The sequence below is a fragment of the Heteronotia binoei genome, chromosome 21 (genome assembly GCF_032191835.1).
Source record: "Heteronotia binoei isolate CCM8104 ecotype False Entrance Well chromosome 21, APGP_CSIRO_Hbin_v1, whole genome shotgun sequence".
Lineage (NCBI taxonomy): Eukaryota > Metazoa > Chordata > Lepidosauria > Squamata > Gekkonidae > Heteronotia > Heteronotia binoei.
Genome location: NC_083243.1, coordinates 81219553 through 81240524, shown reverse-complemented (window position 1 = coordinate 81240524; position 20972 = coordinate 81219553). Strand labels below are relative to the sequence as shown.

The 20972-nt window shown below is 46.4% G+C and overlaps 1 protein-coding gene across 1 annotated transcript in view; it reads left to right on the top strand.

Moving 5' to 3' along the window:
• Positions 1-20972, top strand: part of SPTBN5 (spectrin beta, non-erythrocytic 5) — a 215039-nt gene that overhangs the window by 182688 nt on the left and 11379 nt on the right. Inside the window, exons 54-57 of the mRNA XM_060262355.1 lie at positions 767-984; positions 1764-1953; positions 16995-17171; positions 19681-19785. Of these exons, the coding sequence (XP_060118338.1) occupies positions 767-984; positions 1764-1953; positions 16995-17171; positions 19681-19785 (690 nt within the window). The remainder of the gene's footprint in view (positions 1-766; positions 985-1763; positions 1954-16994; positions 17172-19680; positions 19786-20972) is intronic.

Sequence of the window (20972 nt, the reverse complement as noted above, 5' to 3'; positions counted from 1 at the left end):
GAAACCATACAATTTCGGAACCATGGGGATGGCAACCCCTGGAAGACTTTAGACGGTGAAGATTCACCAGAATGGTACCCGACAACATCATGATGTAATTTGTGGCTGCATAACTGGAAGCAAGGGTACCATGTCAATGAATGTTCTAGGATTCACCCCACCCCCACCAAAGGGCCTGTCAGCTCAGAACTGAAATTTCTCTTCATAGCTACATGAAACCAGTTCTTGTGTGCTTCTATTAAAGAGTCAGCTGTTCACACATCTTGTCTGCACCTCCTGTGAATCTTGTATAGAGAAAATTCAATTTATTGAAGGGCTGCTTCTGTATTTATTTACTTCATTTATACCCTGCCTTTGTCTTCAATGGCTTACAACATTCTTCACAAACTACTTTATTCTTTCAACCCTGTGAGGTAGGTTAGGTTGAGTGTGTAACTAGGTCAATGTCACCTAGCAAGGTTCCATGGCATGAGTTGGGATTCAAACCGGGGTCTTCCAGATCCTAGTTAGATGTTCTGACCACTATACCGCACTGGTGCTTTCTCTCACTTACTCTTTTTTTTCCCCATTGGCTGTAGCTATATACCAGCAAATAAATGCATTTTTAAAATAAATTTGCAGGCTCATTCAGCAGGCTAAATGATTCATGCAAACTTTAGAACAGCATGATACTAATAAATAAACAAGCATCCTGAAGATTTTATGTTTTCTGGTGCTGATTATTAGAATGGGTTCCCCCTTCCCCCCAATCCTTCCTGTGTTCCAGAGAGAGCTAATAGCCATTGCAAAAGAACTGGAAAGGATCCGAGGAGAAGCCTGGCGTCTTGGTGGATTGTACCCTCATCCCAGAGACAACATGATGAGTAGACTTTCAGAAGTGGATGAGTGTTGGGAGAAACTAAACAAGAGGTCTTCAGAAAGAAAACAGAAGCTGCTGCAGGCAGAACAAGTCCACATCTACTTTGACAACTGCAGAGAATGGATGTATGTATAAACTAATGTCTTTCCTTTATAGTATGAAAACTGATATTTATTTAGTGATAGTTCACTGATATTTATTTATTTTACATATAGTCTCCATTTCTTGTCGAGTCTCAAGCCAGATTACAAAATTTTAAAACAATGCAATAAAATAGTATGACAAACACTAAGCAAGGCAATATGGATGGATTACAAAATTAGAAACTAATGCAAATAAAAATAGGGTAAGATATGCCCTCACCTGGATAGCTTGATCTTGTTAGATCTCAGAAGCTAAATTGGGTTGGCCCGTATCAATATTTGGAAGGGAGACCACCAAGGAATACCAGAGTCATAATATGGAGGCAGGCAATGGCAAACCAACTGTGAACGTCTCTTGCCTTGTAAATCTCATGGGGTTACCATAAGTGAACTGTGATTTGATAGCAAAAAACACATGGCATATCATAAACAATGCAAAACTGGATTACAAAAAGTAAAAAGTAAAAACAAGATAATGAATAGTCCAATGAATTACAACCATAGTTCCTTTATAATAGCATCTTCCTGAACAATTCCTTAGCTATATTAGCATAATAATGATAAATCTTCCTGTTACCACTGAAATAAAGCTGTACAAGGCTAGGGTATATAATTTATGTATTAGCATTTTAATACAGATGTGAATGTATGTTACAGATTATTTGCTATGGGTCTCTCCCATATCTGCATTTCACAATTTTTATTTTAATTCTTGAGGCTATATAGGCATTCAGTTCCTCCTTTTTGATTGCTTCCTTCAGGGCCTGGGCCAACAAGATGCATGCCCTGATTGTATCTGAGACACTGACAAATGATCTTCTTGGAGTTGAGCTGCTTATTAAACGGCATGAGGAATACAAACATGATATAGATAAGCAGTGGCTAAAATATGAAGAACTGCAAGAATTAGGAGGAAGCTTGGTGAAGGATGGACACTTTATGTCCATGCAGGTAAGCTGAAGACGAAAGCTAGACTGGAATGCAATCAGTGCATAGTTGTATAGTGGTCTAGGGACCTGTGCAGTCTCTTAACTGACTGGGAACAGGCCACAGGATAACAAAACCCCTTCCCCAGCACCAAATTGTAACCACACTTTATTCTCTTCTGCATTATTTACGGTGTGAGTATACACTTCTTGGCTTCAACCACTGAAGATGAGAGAATCTAGTTCAATTTTTTCTTTACCACAAGGATCACACTGAGTGTCCTTGGGCAAATATTACTATGGCTGGATTCAGGTGGCCAATTTGAGCTGACATAGGGATTTCCCCCAGGGTAGATTAAAAAGTCAAGGTCAGACAGGCACACCTGCTGCCTGTTCTGCTTTCACACTCACCCCATCCTCCAGCGTCTCTGCAATGGATCAAATAGCTAACAGTAGGAAAGTGGTAGTAAATTTTTCTGCTGCATCCCTCCAGCATTTCCTGGCATCTGACTGTGGGAGTGTGCAAGCAAGGCAGATGGGCAGTGTGAATCCACCAGACTGCTCTAGGTGCTCACTGGTATTCTTTTTTTAAAAAATCACTGCCACAGAACACATAAGTACATAAGCACATGAGAGCATGGCCACTCAAAATGTAAGGTAGAAAACAAACCCAAACTGTGCTAAGGGGATGGTGTGCAACAACCGTGTTAATGTGCCAAAGTGCCCCCATGCAATATGCCTGCCAGGAGGAGGTGAGATGTCCTATATGGGACATCATAAATAGATCTCTTTCGGAGGGTCTTTTTCCAACCCCTCTGAAAGAGGCAGTGGTCCACCCCCTCCTGAAAAAGGTTACATCAGATCCGGCCGAATTGGCGCATTACCGGCCGGTCTCAAATTTGCCCTTTTTGGGCAAAGTTATAGAGAGGGCTGTGGCATTGCAGTTGCAGAGTTTTCTGGATGATGCTTCCACCCTGGATCCGTTCCAGTCCAGCTTCCGCCCAGGCCATGGGACAGAGACAGTATTGGTCGCTCTCGTGGATGATCTCCGGCGACATCTGGATCGAGGCGGTGTGGCGGTATTGCTGTTGTTAGACCTATCGGCTGCGTTCGATATGGTCGATCACTGGCTGCTGACCCGCCGCCTCGCCGACGCAGGGATCCAGGGGTTAGCCTTACAGTAGTTTTCCTCTTTCCTTGAGGGTTGGGGACAAAGGGTGGCGATTGGGGGAGAGCTATCCCAGAGACACCTACTTAATTGTGGGGTGCCTCAGGGGGCAGTTCTCTCCCCAATGTTATTTAACATCTACATGCGCCCCCTTGCCCAGATTGCCTGGAGATATGGGCTGCGTTGCCACCAGCATGCTGATGACACCCAGCTCTATCTATTGATGGACGGCCGAGCTGGCGATGTCCCTGTAAATCTGGACCAGGCATTGCAAGCCATGGCAGATTGGATCAAGTTGAGTGGGCTGAAATTGAATCCAGCGAAGACAGAGGTCCTTTGTCTGGATCGCGGCATTCCAGAGGGAGGAATCTCCCTTCCAGCTTTTGATGGTGCATCACTGGTACCAGTGCGCAGGGTCGGGATTTTGGGAGTGCTACTGAAGTCCTCCCTGACAATGGAGGCTCAGGTGGTAGCCACTGCCAAGTCCGCCTTTTTTTCATCTTAGACGGGCGAGGCAGTTGGCTCCCTTCCTGGAGCGTCGCGACCTGGCAACAGTGATCCATGCAAAGGTCACCTCGAGGTTAGATTACTGTAATGCCCTCTATATGGGGCTGCCCCTGTACTGAACTCAGAAACTACAGCTACTGCAGAATGCAGCAGCCAGACTGTTAATGGGACTATTTCGGTGGGAACATGTACGGCCTAGGCTGCGGTAACTGCACTGGCTGCCAATTGTGTACCGAGTTCGTTACAAGGTACTGGTTATTACCTTTAAAGCCCTGTACGGCCGAGGACCTGCCTACCTTAGGGACCGCCTCTCCCCATATATTCCCCAGAGAGCACTGCAATCTAGTTTACAAAATCTTCTAGAAATCCCTGGGCCAAAGGAGGCCAAATTAAAAACAACTAGAGAGCAGGCCTTCTCGATACAGGCACCCCAATGGTGGAACCAGCTGTCAGAGGAGGTGCGGGCCCTACGGGATCTCAATCAGTTCCGTAAGGCTTGTGTAATGTACTGAGAACCGAGACGGTTGGAAGGAAACATAGTTTATTCAGTAGCACATTACAAGAGAGGGAACACGCAGGCCGGGCCCCGTTTATATACATTTACCCGGAACAGCCCCCTCATCCGACCAGGCCAATCCTGGTCGGTCGAACTTCCCGCCACAGATCTTGATGGGCGGGGCGACTGGCGAGCTCCATCCGGGAACCCGGGGGTCACCTTCAGTAGCGATCGCCATGCGGCCTGGTCCCTTATGTTCAATACATAACACTCCTCCCCCCTAGCTCAGGACACACAGTCCCGCAAGTACGCGGGGGCCGTGCGCTCCCGGGTCGGCCACCTTGGAATGGCCAGTGGAGTCGGAGCAGTCGCCGGAGCTGCCGGGGGCCCGGCTACTGCCTCAGATGGGGTGACTGTTTCCCCTCGTGGGAGAGCCGCCGGTCTAGGGTTGTCTGTACCTTGCAACTCGTCCGGTGACCCTGTTTCCTGGGAGTCACCCTCGCTACGATTGGGCTCTACCTCCCGATTGGGTGGAGTGGTCAGCGGTGTTGGGGTAGCTCTTTGTGGGGGCACAGCCATGAGCTCCTCTTCGCTCCATATTGCGGCCGGTTCTTCCAGCAATGTGCGGCGACGTATCTGGTCTATATGCCTCCGCAACACACTGCCTCCCGCAGTGGACACCTCGTAATGGCGGGACCGTATTACTCGCAACACTCAGCCTTTTACCCACTCGGGGCCGCACCCAGAGTTCCTAGCGTATACTGGATCCCCTGGGAAAAATCCTCGGGCTGCTTCTCTGATCTCCGGGGAGTTGCGGATGTCGGTGGCTCGGTCGGGGTGCAGTCTATCTAATCTAGTGATTAGCTTCCGCTCCATTAAAAGCTCGGCTGGGCTGACCCCTGTGACTGGGTTGGGAGTTATCCTATTATCGAATAGGAAGGCGGCTAGGCGGTGGTCCCAATCCCCCTGCACAATGCGACCCAGGGCTTCCTTCGTGGTGCGCACCATCCGCTTGGCTTGGCCGTTGATTGCCGAATGGAAGGGGGCGGACCTGATGTGTTGTATCAGGTATCTCTGCATGAACTCCCAAAATTCCCGGGAGGTGAAGGCGGTCCCGTTGTCCGAGACTATGGTGTCCGGAATGCCGTGTGTGCTCAGGGCCCTTCGTAGTGCCCGGATGGCCGCTACTGTCGAGGTTGAAGTGACCGGGATGACTTCTAGCCACTTGGTCCTGGAAGGGCCCTGCAAAGTCTATGTGAAGTCTCGACCACGGCTTCCTGTGTGCTTCCCAGCGTTGCGTGGGGCTCTGGACGGTTTGGGTCGGGACTCCTGGCACGTTTTGCACCTCTGGACCCACCCCTCTATTTCCTCGTCCATCCACGGCCACCATACATAGCTGTGGGCTAAGGCCTTCATTCGTACAATTCCTGGATGTGTTTCATGAAGGGCCCCCAGCACTTGTTTCCGCAGCAGTGGGGGAACCACCACCCTGCTCCCTCCATAACAGACATCCCTTGTGTGCTGATAGTTCTTCCTTGCATGTTGTGTATGCCCTGAACTCTTCACCCTGTTTCCCTCTGGCCAGCCCCTCACCACCCAGTCGAGGACCCGTGCGAGTACTTTGTCTCGCCCCGTGGCTTTCACTACCTCTGCTGCGTGTAGGGGTCTTTCTGGTAGTGTTTCGATGAGCATCACATGGTGGGCTGGAGCCGGGTCGGGGTCTGTGGAGGGCAGCGGTAGGTGACTGAGAGCGTCTGCGTGTCCCATCGCCTTGCCCAGCCGGTGGACCAGGACATATGTGTAGGAATTGAGGAACTGGTTCCACTGCAAAATGCATTGGGAAAGGATCTGGGGCATTTGGTGGTACGGGGCTAGGAGGCCCAGGAGCGGTTTGTGGTCTGTGGCTATGGTGAAACATCTCCCGTACAGGTAATCGTTAAACTTATGCACCCCTGCCACGATTGCTAAGGCCTCCTTGTCTATTTGGGCATAATTCTGCTCCGCTGGGGTCAGGGTCGTCGAGTAGTAGGCTATCGGGACCTCCCTCCCATCCAGGAGTTGGTGACCCAGGACCGCGCCCACCCCTTACGGTGACGCATCACATGCTAAGATCACCGGTAGGCTCTCGTCAAAATGGTGGAGCACATTGTTGGATACGAGCAGCCCTTTGACTGCTTGGAACGCTGCGTCCTGCTTCTTCCCCCATACCCACGGGGCATTTTTGTCTAGGAGTCTATGGAGGGGTTCAGCTAGGGCAGCTTTGTGGGGTAAGAACGAATGATAAAATTTAATAACCCCAAGAAACTTTGTAGCTCCGCCTTGCTCTTGGGGGTGGGGGCTTCCACTATGGCCCGGGTTTTGTCTGGCATCGGGTGGATTCCCACAGCGTCCACTGTGAACCCCAAAAACTCCACCCTCGGTACCCCCAGGAAACACTTTTCACGCTTGACTTTCAGACCGGCCTCTTGGAAACGGCGGAGGACTTCTCACAGCCAGTTGCTAAATTCCTCCGCGTCCGGTGTGGCAAACAAAACGTCATTGAAAAACAGTTGCACCCCGGGAATCCCTTTGAGGAGGGAATCCATCAGGCTCTGAAACACCCCCGGGGCCACACTAACCCCGAACTGCAACCGTCGCACCTTAAACGTCCCCCTGTGGGTTACTATGGTCTGCGCTTCTGCCGTGGCAGCGTCCACAGGTAGCTGCTGGTACGCCTGGGCCAAGTCAAATTCCCAAAGATCTTGGACCCCGCTAGTGCTGCCAGAACGTGGCTGATTACTGGAACGGGGTAGGGGTTGTCCTGTAGCGCCCTGTTAATGGTGCATTTGTAATCGGCGCATATGCGCATCTCCCCGTTCGGCTTCACCGGGGTTACTATTGTGGTCTCCCACGTGGCGTAGGCCACAGGCTCCAGCACTCCCTGGGCTGTGAGGCGGTCCAGCTCTGCTTCAATTTTGGGTTTCAGAGCGAATGGAACCCGCCAGGCCTTCAGCCTCACGGGTCGCACATGGGGATCTAGAGGTAGGGATATGGGAGGCCCCTTGTAGCATCCCAGGGCCCCGTCAAACACCTCCAGGAACTCCCGGCACATGTTTTCGAATCCCCGCGTCCCCAGCTGATGTACCCCCACAATCTTTATTCCCAGTGGTCAGAACCAGGCCAGGCCCAACAAGATGGTGAGCTGACTCCTTTCGTCCCTCAGGCCCCAGGCGAAGCGGTCCCTCAGGGTCTCTTCCAGCTTTTCGTAGCCGCAGTTGCCCGCAATTTGGTGGAGGGCGGCCAGGTAGACCGCTGCCGATTCCCCCGCCTCTTGATCCCTCTTGTGGAAGGGGAACCTGCGGGTGACGAGTGAGGGTTGGGGCAAGAAGTGCCTCATAGGTCTTCTCCGTGATCTTCGCGGGGGCCAAGAGACCCTTGGCGATCTTGAACGTGGCCTCTCCGCAGATGCTCAGGAGGACGTCCCTCTTCAGGCTGTCCTCTGTTATCCTGTTCGCTCGCAGGTAGTATACGACCTGCTCTGTGTAGGTCTCCTACCTCTCCGGGGTAGCGGGGTGAATTCTTCGAGCCGGCCGGTGGTTCTGCTCTGGTTAGCCATGGATGGCTGTGGCGGCGGGCGCGTCAGTCTACAACCACTTGCCTTCGACGTCTCCGGCCGGATCCGCGAAGCCCCTCTGGAAAGGGCTTGCTAGGATCCCACCTTCGTCGCCAGTGTAATGTACTGAGAACCGAGATGGTTGGAAGGCAACATAGTTTATTCAGTAGCACATTACAAGAGAGGGAACACGCGGGCTGGGCCCCGCTTATATACATTCACCCGGAACAGCCCCCTCATCCGACCAGGCCAATCCTTGTATTATCTTGTTTTTATTGTTATAACATGGTTTATACCATGTCCTGTAAGCTGCCCTGAGCCTGCTTCGGCGGGGAGGGTGGTGTATCAATAAATATTATTATTATTATTAATATATGAATGCCTCACATGGGATCGTGTGAACAAGATTTGTCCACTCCATTTGGGGGCAGTGCAATCTGAGCCACCTCCCACATGCACAGAACTGCCCGTCTGTACACAGCCTATGTCAGTCTAACATTTCTAACAGTATTGTTATGGGGACAAAACAAGAATGTAGTGCAAATTACAATCCCCCTCCATACCTAGATAAGGCTTCCAAAGAAATCAAAAACAAATGAACACATCATAGATGTGATCTAAAAGCCTACATTGTGTAGGCAAGACAGAAATGCAACATGTCACAGAACAAACACATCAGACTTAGGTCCCTGAGCACTTCACCCGGCATTTGGTTCTTCACACACTGTTATGAAAAATGGAAGAGGAGAAAGATCCATTTTAAAAGCTCCCCATGGTCTTGGAATCTATGTAACTTCATATGCTGACCTTTACAATGATACTCTGCTTGACGTATGTATGATCTGTAAGGAGATCTGGAAATCACGGGGGGTACAAATATCTGAAGTTGTTTGTGATTCTGTTGCTGCTTTTAATTTGACTCTCTGTTCATTAAAAACAATACTGCTTTTCTATTTTTTAATGAAAATATTAAAATAAATAGTGCCTGTCGCATACATGAATAGATGGATTTCTCTTGTCTTATAAGAATCCAATATGAAATCTTGGAATCACTTGGCAGCCTAAGAACACCATTCTGTATAAATAGGGTAATGTTCTGATTCATACTTATGAGCAGTGGCTGGGCTGAATGAAGTGGACTGTTCAGATCCATTCCAATCTGGTATAAACCTGGTTATTGGACTGAAACAGCTTTGATCACCATGGTGGATGACATCTGCTGGAGATGGACAGGGAGAGTGGTCTCTTTGTAGCTTTCAATACCATTGATCATGATATCCCTCTGGCCTGCATTTCAGAATTGGGACTGGCAGGCAGTGTTCTGCACTGGTTCTGGTCCTGCCTGGAGAGTAGATTTCAGAGCATGGTGCTGGGGAACTGCTTGCTCTACCCCTTGACTTTTGGCCTACAAGGTTCCCCAAGATTCCATACACTGAACATGAGTCAGCAGTGTGATGAGGCAGCTAAAAAGGCAAACGCTATTTTGGGTTGTATCAATAGAAGCATAGTGTCCAGATCACACAAAGCAATGGTATCACTTTACTGTGCTCTGGTTAGACCTCACCTAGAATATTGTGTTCAGTTTGGGGCACCACCGTTTAAGAAGGATCTAGACAGGGCTTTTTTTTTTAGCAGGAACGCAGTTCCGGCTGGCTTGGTGTCAGGGGGTGTGGCCTAATATTTAAATGAATTCCTGCTGAGCTTTTTCTACACAAAAAAGCCCTGTGTGAAACAATGGTGACATCAAGGTGTGTGGCCTAATATGCAAAAGAGTTTCTGCTGTTTTTTTTCTAAGAAAAGAACCCTGGATCTAGACAAGCTGGAATGTGTCCAGAGGAGGGCAATAAAGATGGTGAGGGGCCTGGAGACCAAGTCCTATGAAAAAAGGCTGAAGGACCTGGGTATATTTAGCCTGGAGAGGAGACAACTGAGAGGTGATATGATCACCATCTTCAAGTACTTGAAGAGCTATCATATAGAGGGCACTATGGAGTTGTTTTCTGTTGCCCAAGAAGGTCAAACCAGAACCAATGAGTTGAAATTAAATCAGAAAGAATTTTCAACTAAACATTAGGAAGAATTTCCTGACAGTTAGAGTAGTTCCTCAGTGGAACAGGCTTCCTTGGGATGTGGTGGGCTCTCCTTCTTTGGAGGTTTTTAAAGAGAGGCTAGATGGCCATCTGACAGCAATGCTGGCTCTGTGAACTTAGGAAGATCATGAGAAGGATGGCAGGAAAAGTTGCATCAGTGCTTAGTTCTCATGGCTCTTTCTTGCACACCCAAAGAATGCTGTTCACTAAATTGGAGTGGGGCAGCAATTTTTCTCCAGGCCAGTTTGGCCAGGGATACTGGGGGCGGGGGGGGTGTTGCCATCTTCTGGCATGGAGCAGATGTCACTGGGTGTGGGGGGGGGAGGTATTGGTGAATTTCCTGAATTGTGCAGGGGTTGGGCTAGATGACCCTGAAGGTCCCTTCCAACTCTATGATTCTATAATTCCATCTTGTCCCCCATGCTTTTCAGCATCTGTGTGAAGCCATTGGGCAATGTTACCCAGAGATTTGGGTTGAGCTACCATCAATATGGAGGCGACACTAAATTCTATCTCATAATATCAGCAGATTCCAGAGAGGACCTGGAAACTATGAACAGGTGCCTAGAGGCAGTTTTGGGATGGATGAGGGCTAACAAATTAAAACTTAATCCCCCAAAAATGGAGGTGAAATTGGTGGGGGAGGGTAGGATCCAGGAAATATGTTATCTCCTGTTCTGGATGGAATTACACCCTTTCTAAAAGATCAGGTTTGTAGCTTGGATGGGCTCCAGAATCCAGGCCTCCTATTGAATAAACAGGTGCCAGTGGTGGCTAGTGATGCCATTGACCAGCTTCTGGTGGTCAGCCAGCTGCAGCCCTTCCTGGGTAGGAAAGATCTGGCCACTTCTTGGGAACATATATGTGAATAAATGGCATTGTTTTTTATTTTTTTTATTTTAAAAAGCTTTTAAAAGGGCAATCAAGTTTCTTCTTGTGTGATGTTCTAAAATGTGCACATGTGTTCCTTACCACCAACAAAATCTCAATATAGCTGTACATACAATCACATCAAGACTACTTGCAGTGCTTTATCAAAGTGCATGTGCACATCAGATCAGTAATATTGTTGAAATATGCAGCAAACTAGGAATGCTCAAAATTTGGAAATAAGTATCTGCCTTCTTTATTACATTATTCCCTAGTTTGCAAACAAACTAGGTAATCTGGAAAATTTGAATGAGAAGAATTTCAGAAGAATCCATATCTCAAATACATCTCCATTTTGATCAAGCCTTTCTACTGACAGAACTGCTGCAAAATTCTAATATGTCAGCAGGCTTGCCATTTGCCTGTTGACAGTGGGCAATCCCCAACCCCCATCCTCAATCCCCTGTCATTAATTATTTGAGGAGAAAAAGAAAAGGTGGAAGATAGCAGTAATATGATGCTGTAGGAATTTCCCCAATCTTTATGGTAAAGACCACAGTGATTGGAAGGATTCCTAGAGTGTCACATCCTCCAAACCTCCACTCAGAAGTGATGCCAGTTCTTCTGAGGCACTCTAGGAATTTCCCCAGTCTCTATGGTTTTTGCCATAGAGATTGGAGGAATTCCTAGAGCAGGGGTGTCAAAGCAACTGGCTTTTACCTGCTTCCTTCTCCCTCTTTCTTGCTTCTTTCTGCATAACATCTTGCTTTGCAAGGTTTGCTCAATAGCACAGAAGCTACAGAGCAAAACCTCTATTTCTTCATTGGCTGAGGCTCCTTCTTTGGAGAGGAAGGAGGGAGGGAGAGCTTGCTTTGCCACGCTCTCAGTTGCACAGCAGAGCTACTAAGCTAAGGCTCTCTTCCTTCTACTGGCTGAGGCTCCTCCCTCTCCTGGTCCCCTGGGGAAGGAAGGAAAGAGCCAGAGCTTCCTTTGTCCAATTCCCTGGATCCCATGGGAGAGATACAAAGAAAGCACCTTTAAGACCAACAAGTGCTAATGTTTTAAGCAGGTTTTGTTTTAAGGTGTTTTTTTTAAAAAAAAGAACAACAACCTTTAATTGTGTTTGTCTGTGTCCTTTATAAAATTTATCTCTCTGCTACCTAATCTTAAATAGGTACACACACAGCCCAGCCAAGCATGACTCGGCCCAATAAGGTCTCATTTATGTCAGATCTGGCTCTCATAACAAATGAGTTTGACACCTCTGTCTTAGAGCATGACATCATATTTCCTGAAATTCCACCCTTGCCAGGCACCACCCTCAAAATCTGACATTAGCTGGCACAAGGCTGGCAACCCTATGTGTTTATTACAGTCAAGCACATAAAAGGAACAGTTTTCTTGGTGGTAACAGTTATGGAGCAATTTTTTTTAGTAAGGACCATCGTGCCATTTCATAGTCTACTTTCAAGTTGTTGGTAAAGCCTTTTTACTTTGTTGTTGTTGTTAGTCGCACAGTCGAGTCTGACTCTTTGTGACTCCATGGGCCAAGTCATGCCAGGTCCTCCTGTTTTCCACCATCCTCCAAAGTCTGCTCAAATTCTTGTTAGTTTTATCAATAACACTGTCCAGTCATCTCATCTTTTGCCATCCCCTTCTTCTTTAGCCTTCTGTCTTTCTCAGCATCAGGATCTTCTCCAGTGAGTGCTCCCTTCTCATTTGATGGCCAAAGTATTTGAGCTTCACCTTCAGCATCTGACCTTCCAGGGAACAGTCTGGGTTGATTTCTCTTAGGACTGACTGATTTGATCTTGCAGTCCAAGGGACTCTCAAAATTATTTTCCAGCACCACAGCTCAAAAGCATCTATTCTTCCACACTTGGCCTTCCTTATGGTCCAACTCTCACAACCATACATTACCATGGGAATACCATTGCTTTGACTATACGGACTTTTGTTGGCAGGGTGATGTCTCTACTTTTTATTATACTGCCTAGGTTTACCATAGCTGTCCTCCCAAGGAGCAAACGTCTTTTGATTTCATGGCTACAGTCACCATGTGCAATGATCTTGGATCCCAGGAATGTGAAGTCTGTCACTACTTCCATGTCTTCCCCTTCTATTTGCCAAGGAGTTATGGGGCTGGATGCCATGATCTTAGTTTTTTTGATGTCGAGTTTCAAACCTACTTTTGTGCTCTCCTCTTTCACCCTCAACAAGAGGTTCTTTAGGTCCTCTTCACTTTCTGCCATTAGAGTGGTGTCATCTGCATACCTGAGGTTGTTGATGTTTTTCTCAGCAATCTTAATTCCAGCTTGTGCTTCATCCAGGCTGGCATTCCACATGATGTACTTTGCATATAAATTAAATAAGCAGGGTAACAATATACATCCTTGCCGAACTCCTTTTCCTATTCTAAACCAATCAGTTGTTCCATATCCCATTCTGACAGCTGCTTCTTGACCCTTATGCAGGTTTCTCAGGAGACATGTGAGGTAGGCTGGTACTCCCATCTCTTTAAGGACTTGCCACCATTTGTTGTGATCCACACAATCAAAGGCTTTAGCATAGTCAATGAAGCAGAAATAGACGTTTTTCTGGTACTCCCGTGCTTTCTCCATAATCCAGCAGATGTTGGCAATTTGATCTCTAGTTCCTCTACCTCTCTGAAACCCAGCTTGAACTTCTGGTAGTTCCCGATCTACATACTGCTGAAGCCTAGCTTGTAGGATCTTTAACATGACCTTGCTGGCATGTGAAATGAGTGCAATGGTGCAATAGTTTGAACATTCCTTGGCATTACCCTTCTTTGGGATTGGAATATAAACGGACCTTTTCCAATCCTTTGGTCACTGTTGCATTTTCCAAATTTGCTGACATAATGTGTGCATCACTTTAACAGCATCATCTTTTAGGACTTTGAATAGCTCAGCTGGGATACCGTAATCTCCACTCACTTTGTTGTTAGTAATGCTTTCTAAGACCCATTTGACTTCAAACTCCAGGATGTCTGGCTCAAGATCAGCGATTTCACCATCATGGTTGTCAAGGACATTGAGATCCTTCTTGTATAATTCTTCTGTGTATTCTTGCCACCTAATCTCTTCTGCTTCTGTTAGGTCCCTACCATTTTTGTCCTTTATCGTGGCCATCTTTGCACGAAAGGTTCCTTTGATTTCTCCAATTTTCTTGAAGAGATCTCTTGTCCTTCCCATTCTATTATTTTCCTCTATTGCTTTGCATTGTTCCTTCAGGAAGGCCTCTTTATCTCTCCTTGATGTTCTCTGGAAATCTGCATTCAGTTGGGTGAATCTTTCCTTTTCACCTTTGCCTTTCGCTTTCCTTCTTTTCTCAGCTATTTGTAAAGCCTCATCAGACAGCCACTTTGCTTTCTTGCATTTCTTTTTCTTTGGGATGGTGCTGATTGCTTCCTTCTGTACAATGTCACGAACCTCCATCCATAGTTCTTCAGGCACTCTGTCTATCAACTCTAATTCCTTAAACCTTTTCTTCACCTCCACTGTATATTCATAAGGGGTGTGACCTGAATGGCCTAATGGCTTCCCCAGTTTTCTTCAGTTTAAGACTGAATTTTGCAATGAGTAGCTCATGATCTGAGCTGCAATCAGCTCCAGGTCTTGTTTTTGCTGACTGTAAGGAGCTTCTCTATCTTTGACTGCAGAGTATATAATCATTCTGATTTCTGTGTCGCCCATCAGGTGATGTCCATGTGTAGAGTCACCTTTTAGGTTCTTGGAAAAGGGTGTTTGCTATGACCAGCTTGTTTTCTTGACAAAACTCTATTTGCCCGGCTTCATTTTGTTCTCCAAGGCCAAACCTGTCTGTTGTTCTGGTTACCTTTTTACTTCCTGCTTTAACATTCCAGTCCCCTATGATGATGATCTTTGTTTGGTGTTAGTTCTAGAAGGTGTTGTAGATCTTCATAGAACTGGTCCACTTCAGCCTCTTCTGCATCAGTGGTTGGGGCATAGACTTGTATTACTGTGATACTGAATGGTTTGCCTTGAATACAGACTGAGATCATTCTGTCATTTTTCAGATTGTATCCCATTACTGCCTTCCTCACTCTCTTGTTAACTATAAAGGCCACACCATTTCTTCTATGGGACTCTTGCCCACAGTAATAGATGTAATGATTCTCTGAGTTAAATTCACCCATTCCTGTCCATTTTAGTTCACTGATTCCCAAGACGTTGATGTTCAGTCTTGCCGTCTCTTGTTTGACCACTTCCAGCTTACCTTGATTCATGGATCTTACATTCCACATTCCAATGCAGTATTGTTCTTTGCAACACTGGATTTTCCTTTCACCATCAGATACATCCACAGCTGAGTGTCCTTTCAGCTTTGGCCCAGCCACTTCACTCTTTTTGTGGTTACTTGTACTTGCCCTCCACTCTTCCCCACTAGCATATTGGGCACCTTCCAACCTGAGGGGCTCATCTTCCAGCGCCATATCTTTAAGCCTTTTGTTACTGTCCATGGGGTTTTCTTGGCAAGGATACTGGAGTGGGTTACCATTTCCTTCTCCAGTGGATCGCATTCTGTCTGGGTTCTCAGCTGCAGCCTGTCCATCTTGCGTGTCCCTGCATGGCATAGTCTGCAACCTCACTGAACGGCACAAGCCCTCTCGCCATGTCAAGGCAGCAATCTATGAGAGAGAAAGCCTTTTTATTTAGTCAGGCATTTTTCCTTGGTATAGGCATTTTTAATTTTCACAATATAATAATAATAATAATAATAATAATAATAATAATAATAATAATAATAATAATAATAATAATAATAATAATAATAATAATAATAATAATAATAATAATAAGCTTTTATTTATATCCCACCCTCCCCGCCGAGGCAGGCTCAGGGCGGCTCTCAAGACATGGAGTGTACCATGATTATAATAAATACAATTATACAATAAGATACAATTAAAACACATTAGATAAATAAACTAATTAAAACCACTACAAAAAGGTGCTACAGTACAGTATATATATATATATATATATATATATATATATATATATATATATATATATATATATATATATATATATCCAGATGGTTAGATGTCATTTCCAGGATTCCATCTTATAGGCCAGTTGAAAAAGGGAAGTTTTACAAGCCCTGCGGAACTGATTAAAGTCTCGCAGGGCTTGCACCTCTTCTGGCAGTTGATTCCACCAGTGAAGAGCCATTATTGAGAAGGCCTGTTCCATCGTTGTTTTCAGTTTGGCCTCCCTTGGTCCAGGGATTTTTAGAAGATTTTGAAAACTAGATCTCAGTGCTCTCTGGGGGATATATGGAGAGAGGCGGTCCCTAAGGTAGGGAGGTCCTCGGCCATATAGGGCTTTAAAGGTAATAACCAGCACCTTGTAACGAACTTGGAACACAATTGGCAGCCAGTGCAGCTCCCGCAGCCTAGGCTGTACATGTTCCCACCGAGGTAGTCCCACTAACAGTCTGGCTGCCGCATTCTGGACTAGCTGCAGTTTCCGAGTTCAGTACAGGGGCAGCCCCATGTAGAGGACATTACAGAAGTCCAACCTTGAGGTGACCGTTGCATGGATCACTGTTGCCAGGTCGCTACGTTCCAGGAAGGGGGCCAACTGCCTCGCCCTCCTAAGGTGGAAAAAGGCGGATTTAGCAGTGGCTGCTATCTGTGCCTCCAGTGTCAAGGAAGGCTCCAGTAGCACTCCCAGGTTTCTGACCCTGCGCACTGGTATCAGCGACACACCGTCAAAAGCTGGTAGGGAGATCTCCTCTCCTGGCCCGCCGCGACCCACGCAAAGGACCTCTGTCTTCGATGGATTCAGCTTCAACCCACTCCGCTTGATCCAACCTCCCATGGCTTGCAGCGTCCGGTCCAGATATACAGGGACGTCGCCAGTCTGGCCGCCCATCAATAAATAGAGCTGGGTGTCATCAGCGTACTGGTGGCAACCCAGCCCATGCCTTCGGGCAATCTGGGCAAGGGGGCACATGTAGATGTTAAACAACATCGGGGAGAGAACTGCCCCCTGAGGCACCCCACAATTAAGTAAGCGCCTCTGGGACAGCTCTCCTCCAATCGCCACCCTTTGTCCCCGACCCTCAAGGAAGGAGGAGAGTCACTGTAAGGCTAGCCCCCTTGAGTGTCTGTTGAAAGATGATGGATAAACAAATATAACCCTACTGTTGAAAATATTCCGGTTGCACAATCAAAAAATTAAATAGCTTCAACATTTCTTCTAGAAAGATGCCACAAAGTCAGTCTCCTAGTCCACAAATGCCCTTATCTTTTCTCCTCCTTTAATAGAAGTCTTTGGATTTATTTCTATAGATTGAACAGAAACTGTCTGAATTATTGGAGCTGATGAGCAAAGTGAGGGAATCTTGGGACATAAGGAAGGAGTTGTACAAGGAAAACTTGGAGATCGTGTTACTGCGAAGAGAACTGGACCAAGCTGAAGCTTGGCTGACTGCCAGAGAAGGTTTTCTCTCAGATCCTATCTATGGGGTGAGTAAGGATGGCATAAATGCTGAAACAGTTTGCTACATGAGCCAGCAGTTTAGCCTAGAAATTGTATGCAATCGTTCCATTTTATCTTTAAAAAAAAAACAAAAACAATTTGCTCTGATATATACATCTATATATTTTATGCCAATAAAGGTTAACTTGACTTGACTTGACTTGACCGATGCTAGGGCTCCTGTAAACAAAATAACGCCTACGCCTAGCACACCCTGCGTTTTGCAATTTTAAAAGGCAGACTGGATATTATGCTGTTAAGGGAAGGTGCAATGCGAAATTTAAGACCTTGGTGGGCTTCCAACTCCCCAAAGAGACAAAAGAAGCACTGCTTACTGTTCTGGCGAGCTGGGCCTGACATTGATGTGAAGGGCTGCTACGATGGCGGTCTGGAGTATAGGTGGGGCCGAGTGGTGAATGGGGCCAAGTGGTGACCAGAGCACTGGGGCGCCGGCAGCGGTCAGTCGCCAGAGAATGTGGCCACTGTGGGGCATTGGAGAGGAGACATCAGTGGTGACCAGGCTGCCGGACAAGGCGCTGGGGAAGCAGCAGAGAGCTCCCGGACAGCCGTGAAGCAGCGCCTCTATCCGCTGCAAATTGATCAGCACTTCTCCAGTGGTGGCGGCCGGCTTCGTCTGTGGCTTCAACTCGGGCTGGGAACATTGCAACCATCTGGTCCCACTGTTATTGCAGCTAGCAGAGCCTTTGGGTACCTTGACTGCATGGCGAGGAGGTGTGAGGGGTGCCTTACCCCCCCCCAGGTCTACTGAGCTGCACAGGCGGGTCAATGGGCTGAAAAAAACTTACGCTGGAAAGGACAAAAGAACTAAGGACCCTGCTTTGCACAATCGCACTTTGAGGACATGCCATACAATATCTGCACTAAAAAGGCACAGCAGCACTTTATCTTGTCACAACATCTACCTCCAACTCTCTCTAAGCTGCTAATTTATGATTGATTTTAACTGCTAAACTGATTAACTGTTTTGGTTAACTAAATTTGTAGATGTATTTATTGATTAACTAATTAGCTATCTGATAAAACATAATATTTCTGGCAAATTAATTAAGGGGTTTATTGTTGGGGAGGGTTTTTGTAATTAATATGCCATTAGAATTTATTTAAGTATTTTTAGCTAATTAATTTAAAAGGGAGATTGTGGGTTGGGCTTAAATTGGTTAGTTAATTTTGGAATTGGCAGATATTGATAAATTAAGGGGAATCTGGATTGGCAAGAACGGAGAGGGCTGGGGAGTTAATTAATAGCAGGGTGTGAGTTGTGCTCTTCTACATTTGGTCTGAGGCTGAAGCGGAGACCAGTGGGAGATGACTGGCCTGGGAAGGGGAAGGTATGATGGTGGGAACAGACATCGATATAAGGGAAGGAGGCTGAAACGAGGTGCTGCTTGGCCACCTTCCAATCTGTGTCCCATCCCAACGGTGACAGGTAGTGGGGTCAGGCTAAATTACTTGGTGTAATGTAACGCCAGGTCCATAAACAATAAGACCTCAGTCCTCTGAGAGTTTCTACTCAAGCAAGACGTGGACCTGGCTTGCATGACTGAGACCTGGGTGCAAGAGGGAGAGACCATAGCCCTCTCCCAGATGGCTCCCCTGGGTTACTCAGTCTTTCACCAATCATGGACTAGCGGGCGGGGGGGGAGGGGTAGCTCTATTCATATGAGAGGCTTACTCCTTTCGGGCTCCCCCGGCCCCAGAGGTCAAAGGTATTGAATGTGCCAGTCTGGCGTGGGACGTTAAAGAGGGGCTGGCGATATGGGTGGTGTACCATCTGCCTAAAGCACCAGTCAGCGCCTTACCATCCCTGATAGAGGCCGTAGCAGGCTGGGCATTGGAGTACTGAAGATAGGGGGGGCAGCTGAAGATAGGGGGGGGGGACAGATAAAAGGTAGGTGGGTGGGAAGAAGATAAGGATAGAGGGGAAGGGGAGAGGTTATGGACGCTGCCAGGAGGACGGAAACAGGAGATAGTGTGAGGAAGGTGATACAGGAGGAAGTGAAGGCCCCCCACAAATACTTCATGATATCCTATAGTCCAACTAGCACTGGGTTGGCAACCAGCACCATGAAACTGGGCCAGTGTTCCCCTGACTGTCAGGCAAGGAAAGGAGGGAAAGATAAAGATAAAGGGGCAGATAACGTTATGTGGACTGAGATGTGGGAAGGAGAAAAGGAAGCAGGAAAAAGGGAAAGACTTTAGGAGCTTTCAAGGAAGTAAAAGGGGAAATAGTGGAGGAGGAGAAAATGAGATGCCCCCTGCAAGTCCTTGTGGGTCACCTGCCTGTTGCTTCCTAATGTTCAAAATCATGATCCCTCCTCTTAAATGGCTCATCAATTTCAAAAGAAGCTTGTTAGCTAATTCCTTTGCTTTGAAGAATTTCAATTAGTTATTTTCCCTCAGGTAATATTTATATATTATTTTTAGCATATTACATTTATATAGTAAACTATTATCTCTACTCCTTTGCTTACCCAGCATTCTGTCTCTGATGTTGAACAACTATTGAAAAAACATCAAGATTTTGAAAAGATGCTGGAGGCCCAAGAGGAGAAATTTGCACAGCTGAATAGAAAGACAAAGGTGATGTGGCAAAAGCTGACAGAGATTTGTTGAAAGCAGATTTATTGTGGCACAAAATGTAGTTTCACTGTTAGGCTTCTTGTTAGACTGGAAAATATTTCAGTTCAAAACTGTCTTTTACATTTTGCTCCTAGGGGAAAATGGGGGGTTGGGGGAAGAATAGGGAGAAAAACATTGTAATAGAAGAGAGCTTAAAACTTCTACTATAAATCTCCTCTGCAACTGATTCTCACTTCATGGGGTTCCAGTTGCTTGTTTAGAAGAGCCATGTGCACCTAGAACCAAGGAAAGCTGATTGGAGGTTCGGGGGCGGGGGGACCAGCACATAAAGGGTTAGGTATTCCCTCTTTTCCATTTCCCCACTCAAAGCCCCACCCCCTTCTAAAGGTGCTTTGCTCTTTTTAAAAACTAAGTGAATTCTGTTATATATGTTACTCCTCTGCAAACTCAGATTATATCAGTGCTAGGTAAGTGATCAGTTTATAATGGTTATCATAAGGTTGATCATAATAAGGTTGTTCTGTCAAATCTCATAAAGAAGTTTTAGTTCAAAATACAGATTAGTGTTGTTCAAAATGCCATTTACAAATTGTTACTGATTCCACAGTAGCAGTCACTGCTTTTCCCAGCCCAACCAATTGATTCCAAAATGGCTGCATTTTGACTCGTGGCTCCATCCAGTTCCCCTCGCAGCTTCCTGATCTCTAAAAACAAGATCAGGAAGACACAGGAAAAATTGGAGGGAGCTGCAAGTCAAAATGCAGCTGTGCAGTAACTGGTGGGAAATCATTCAGCTGAGCCGGGGAAAGCAGAAGCCCAAGGGTGGAGTGACTGCTACGGCAGAATCAGTCTGCATCTTGCTCATCAGTTATCTCCCTCACTGGGCAATCATGCTGCTTGATGCTACTCTTTGTAATGTGCTCTATGTGATAGGCAGCTGCATCCTACACTATTTGTTGATTGGCTTAAGTCAATATGAATGCATTCCACCTTTTTAAAAACACCTTACTAGTTGTCTATTTGTTTCTGAACTGAATTAAAGATGCTGGTTCTTGCCTGCTATGGAACCCACATATCTAATAGACTGTCTTTTTATATGTAAACTTGTATGCCAGTTGGATTCCTTTCATAGACTTGCCCTTAATGTGCCATCCACTAAGAGTTTTTGACCCTCCTTGGCTAAATTC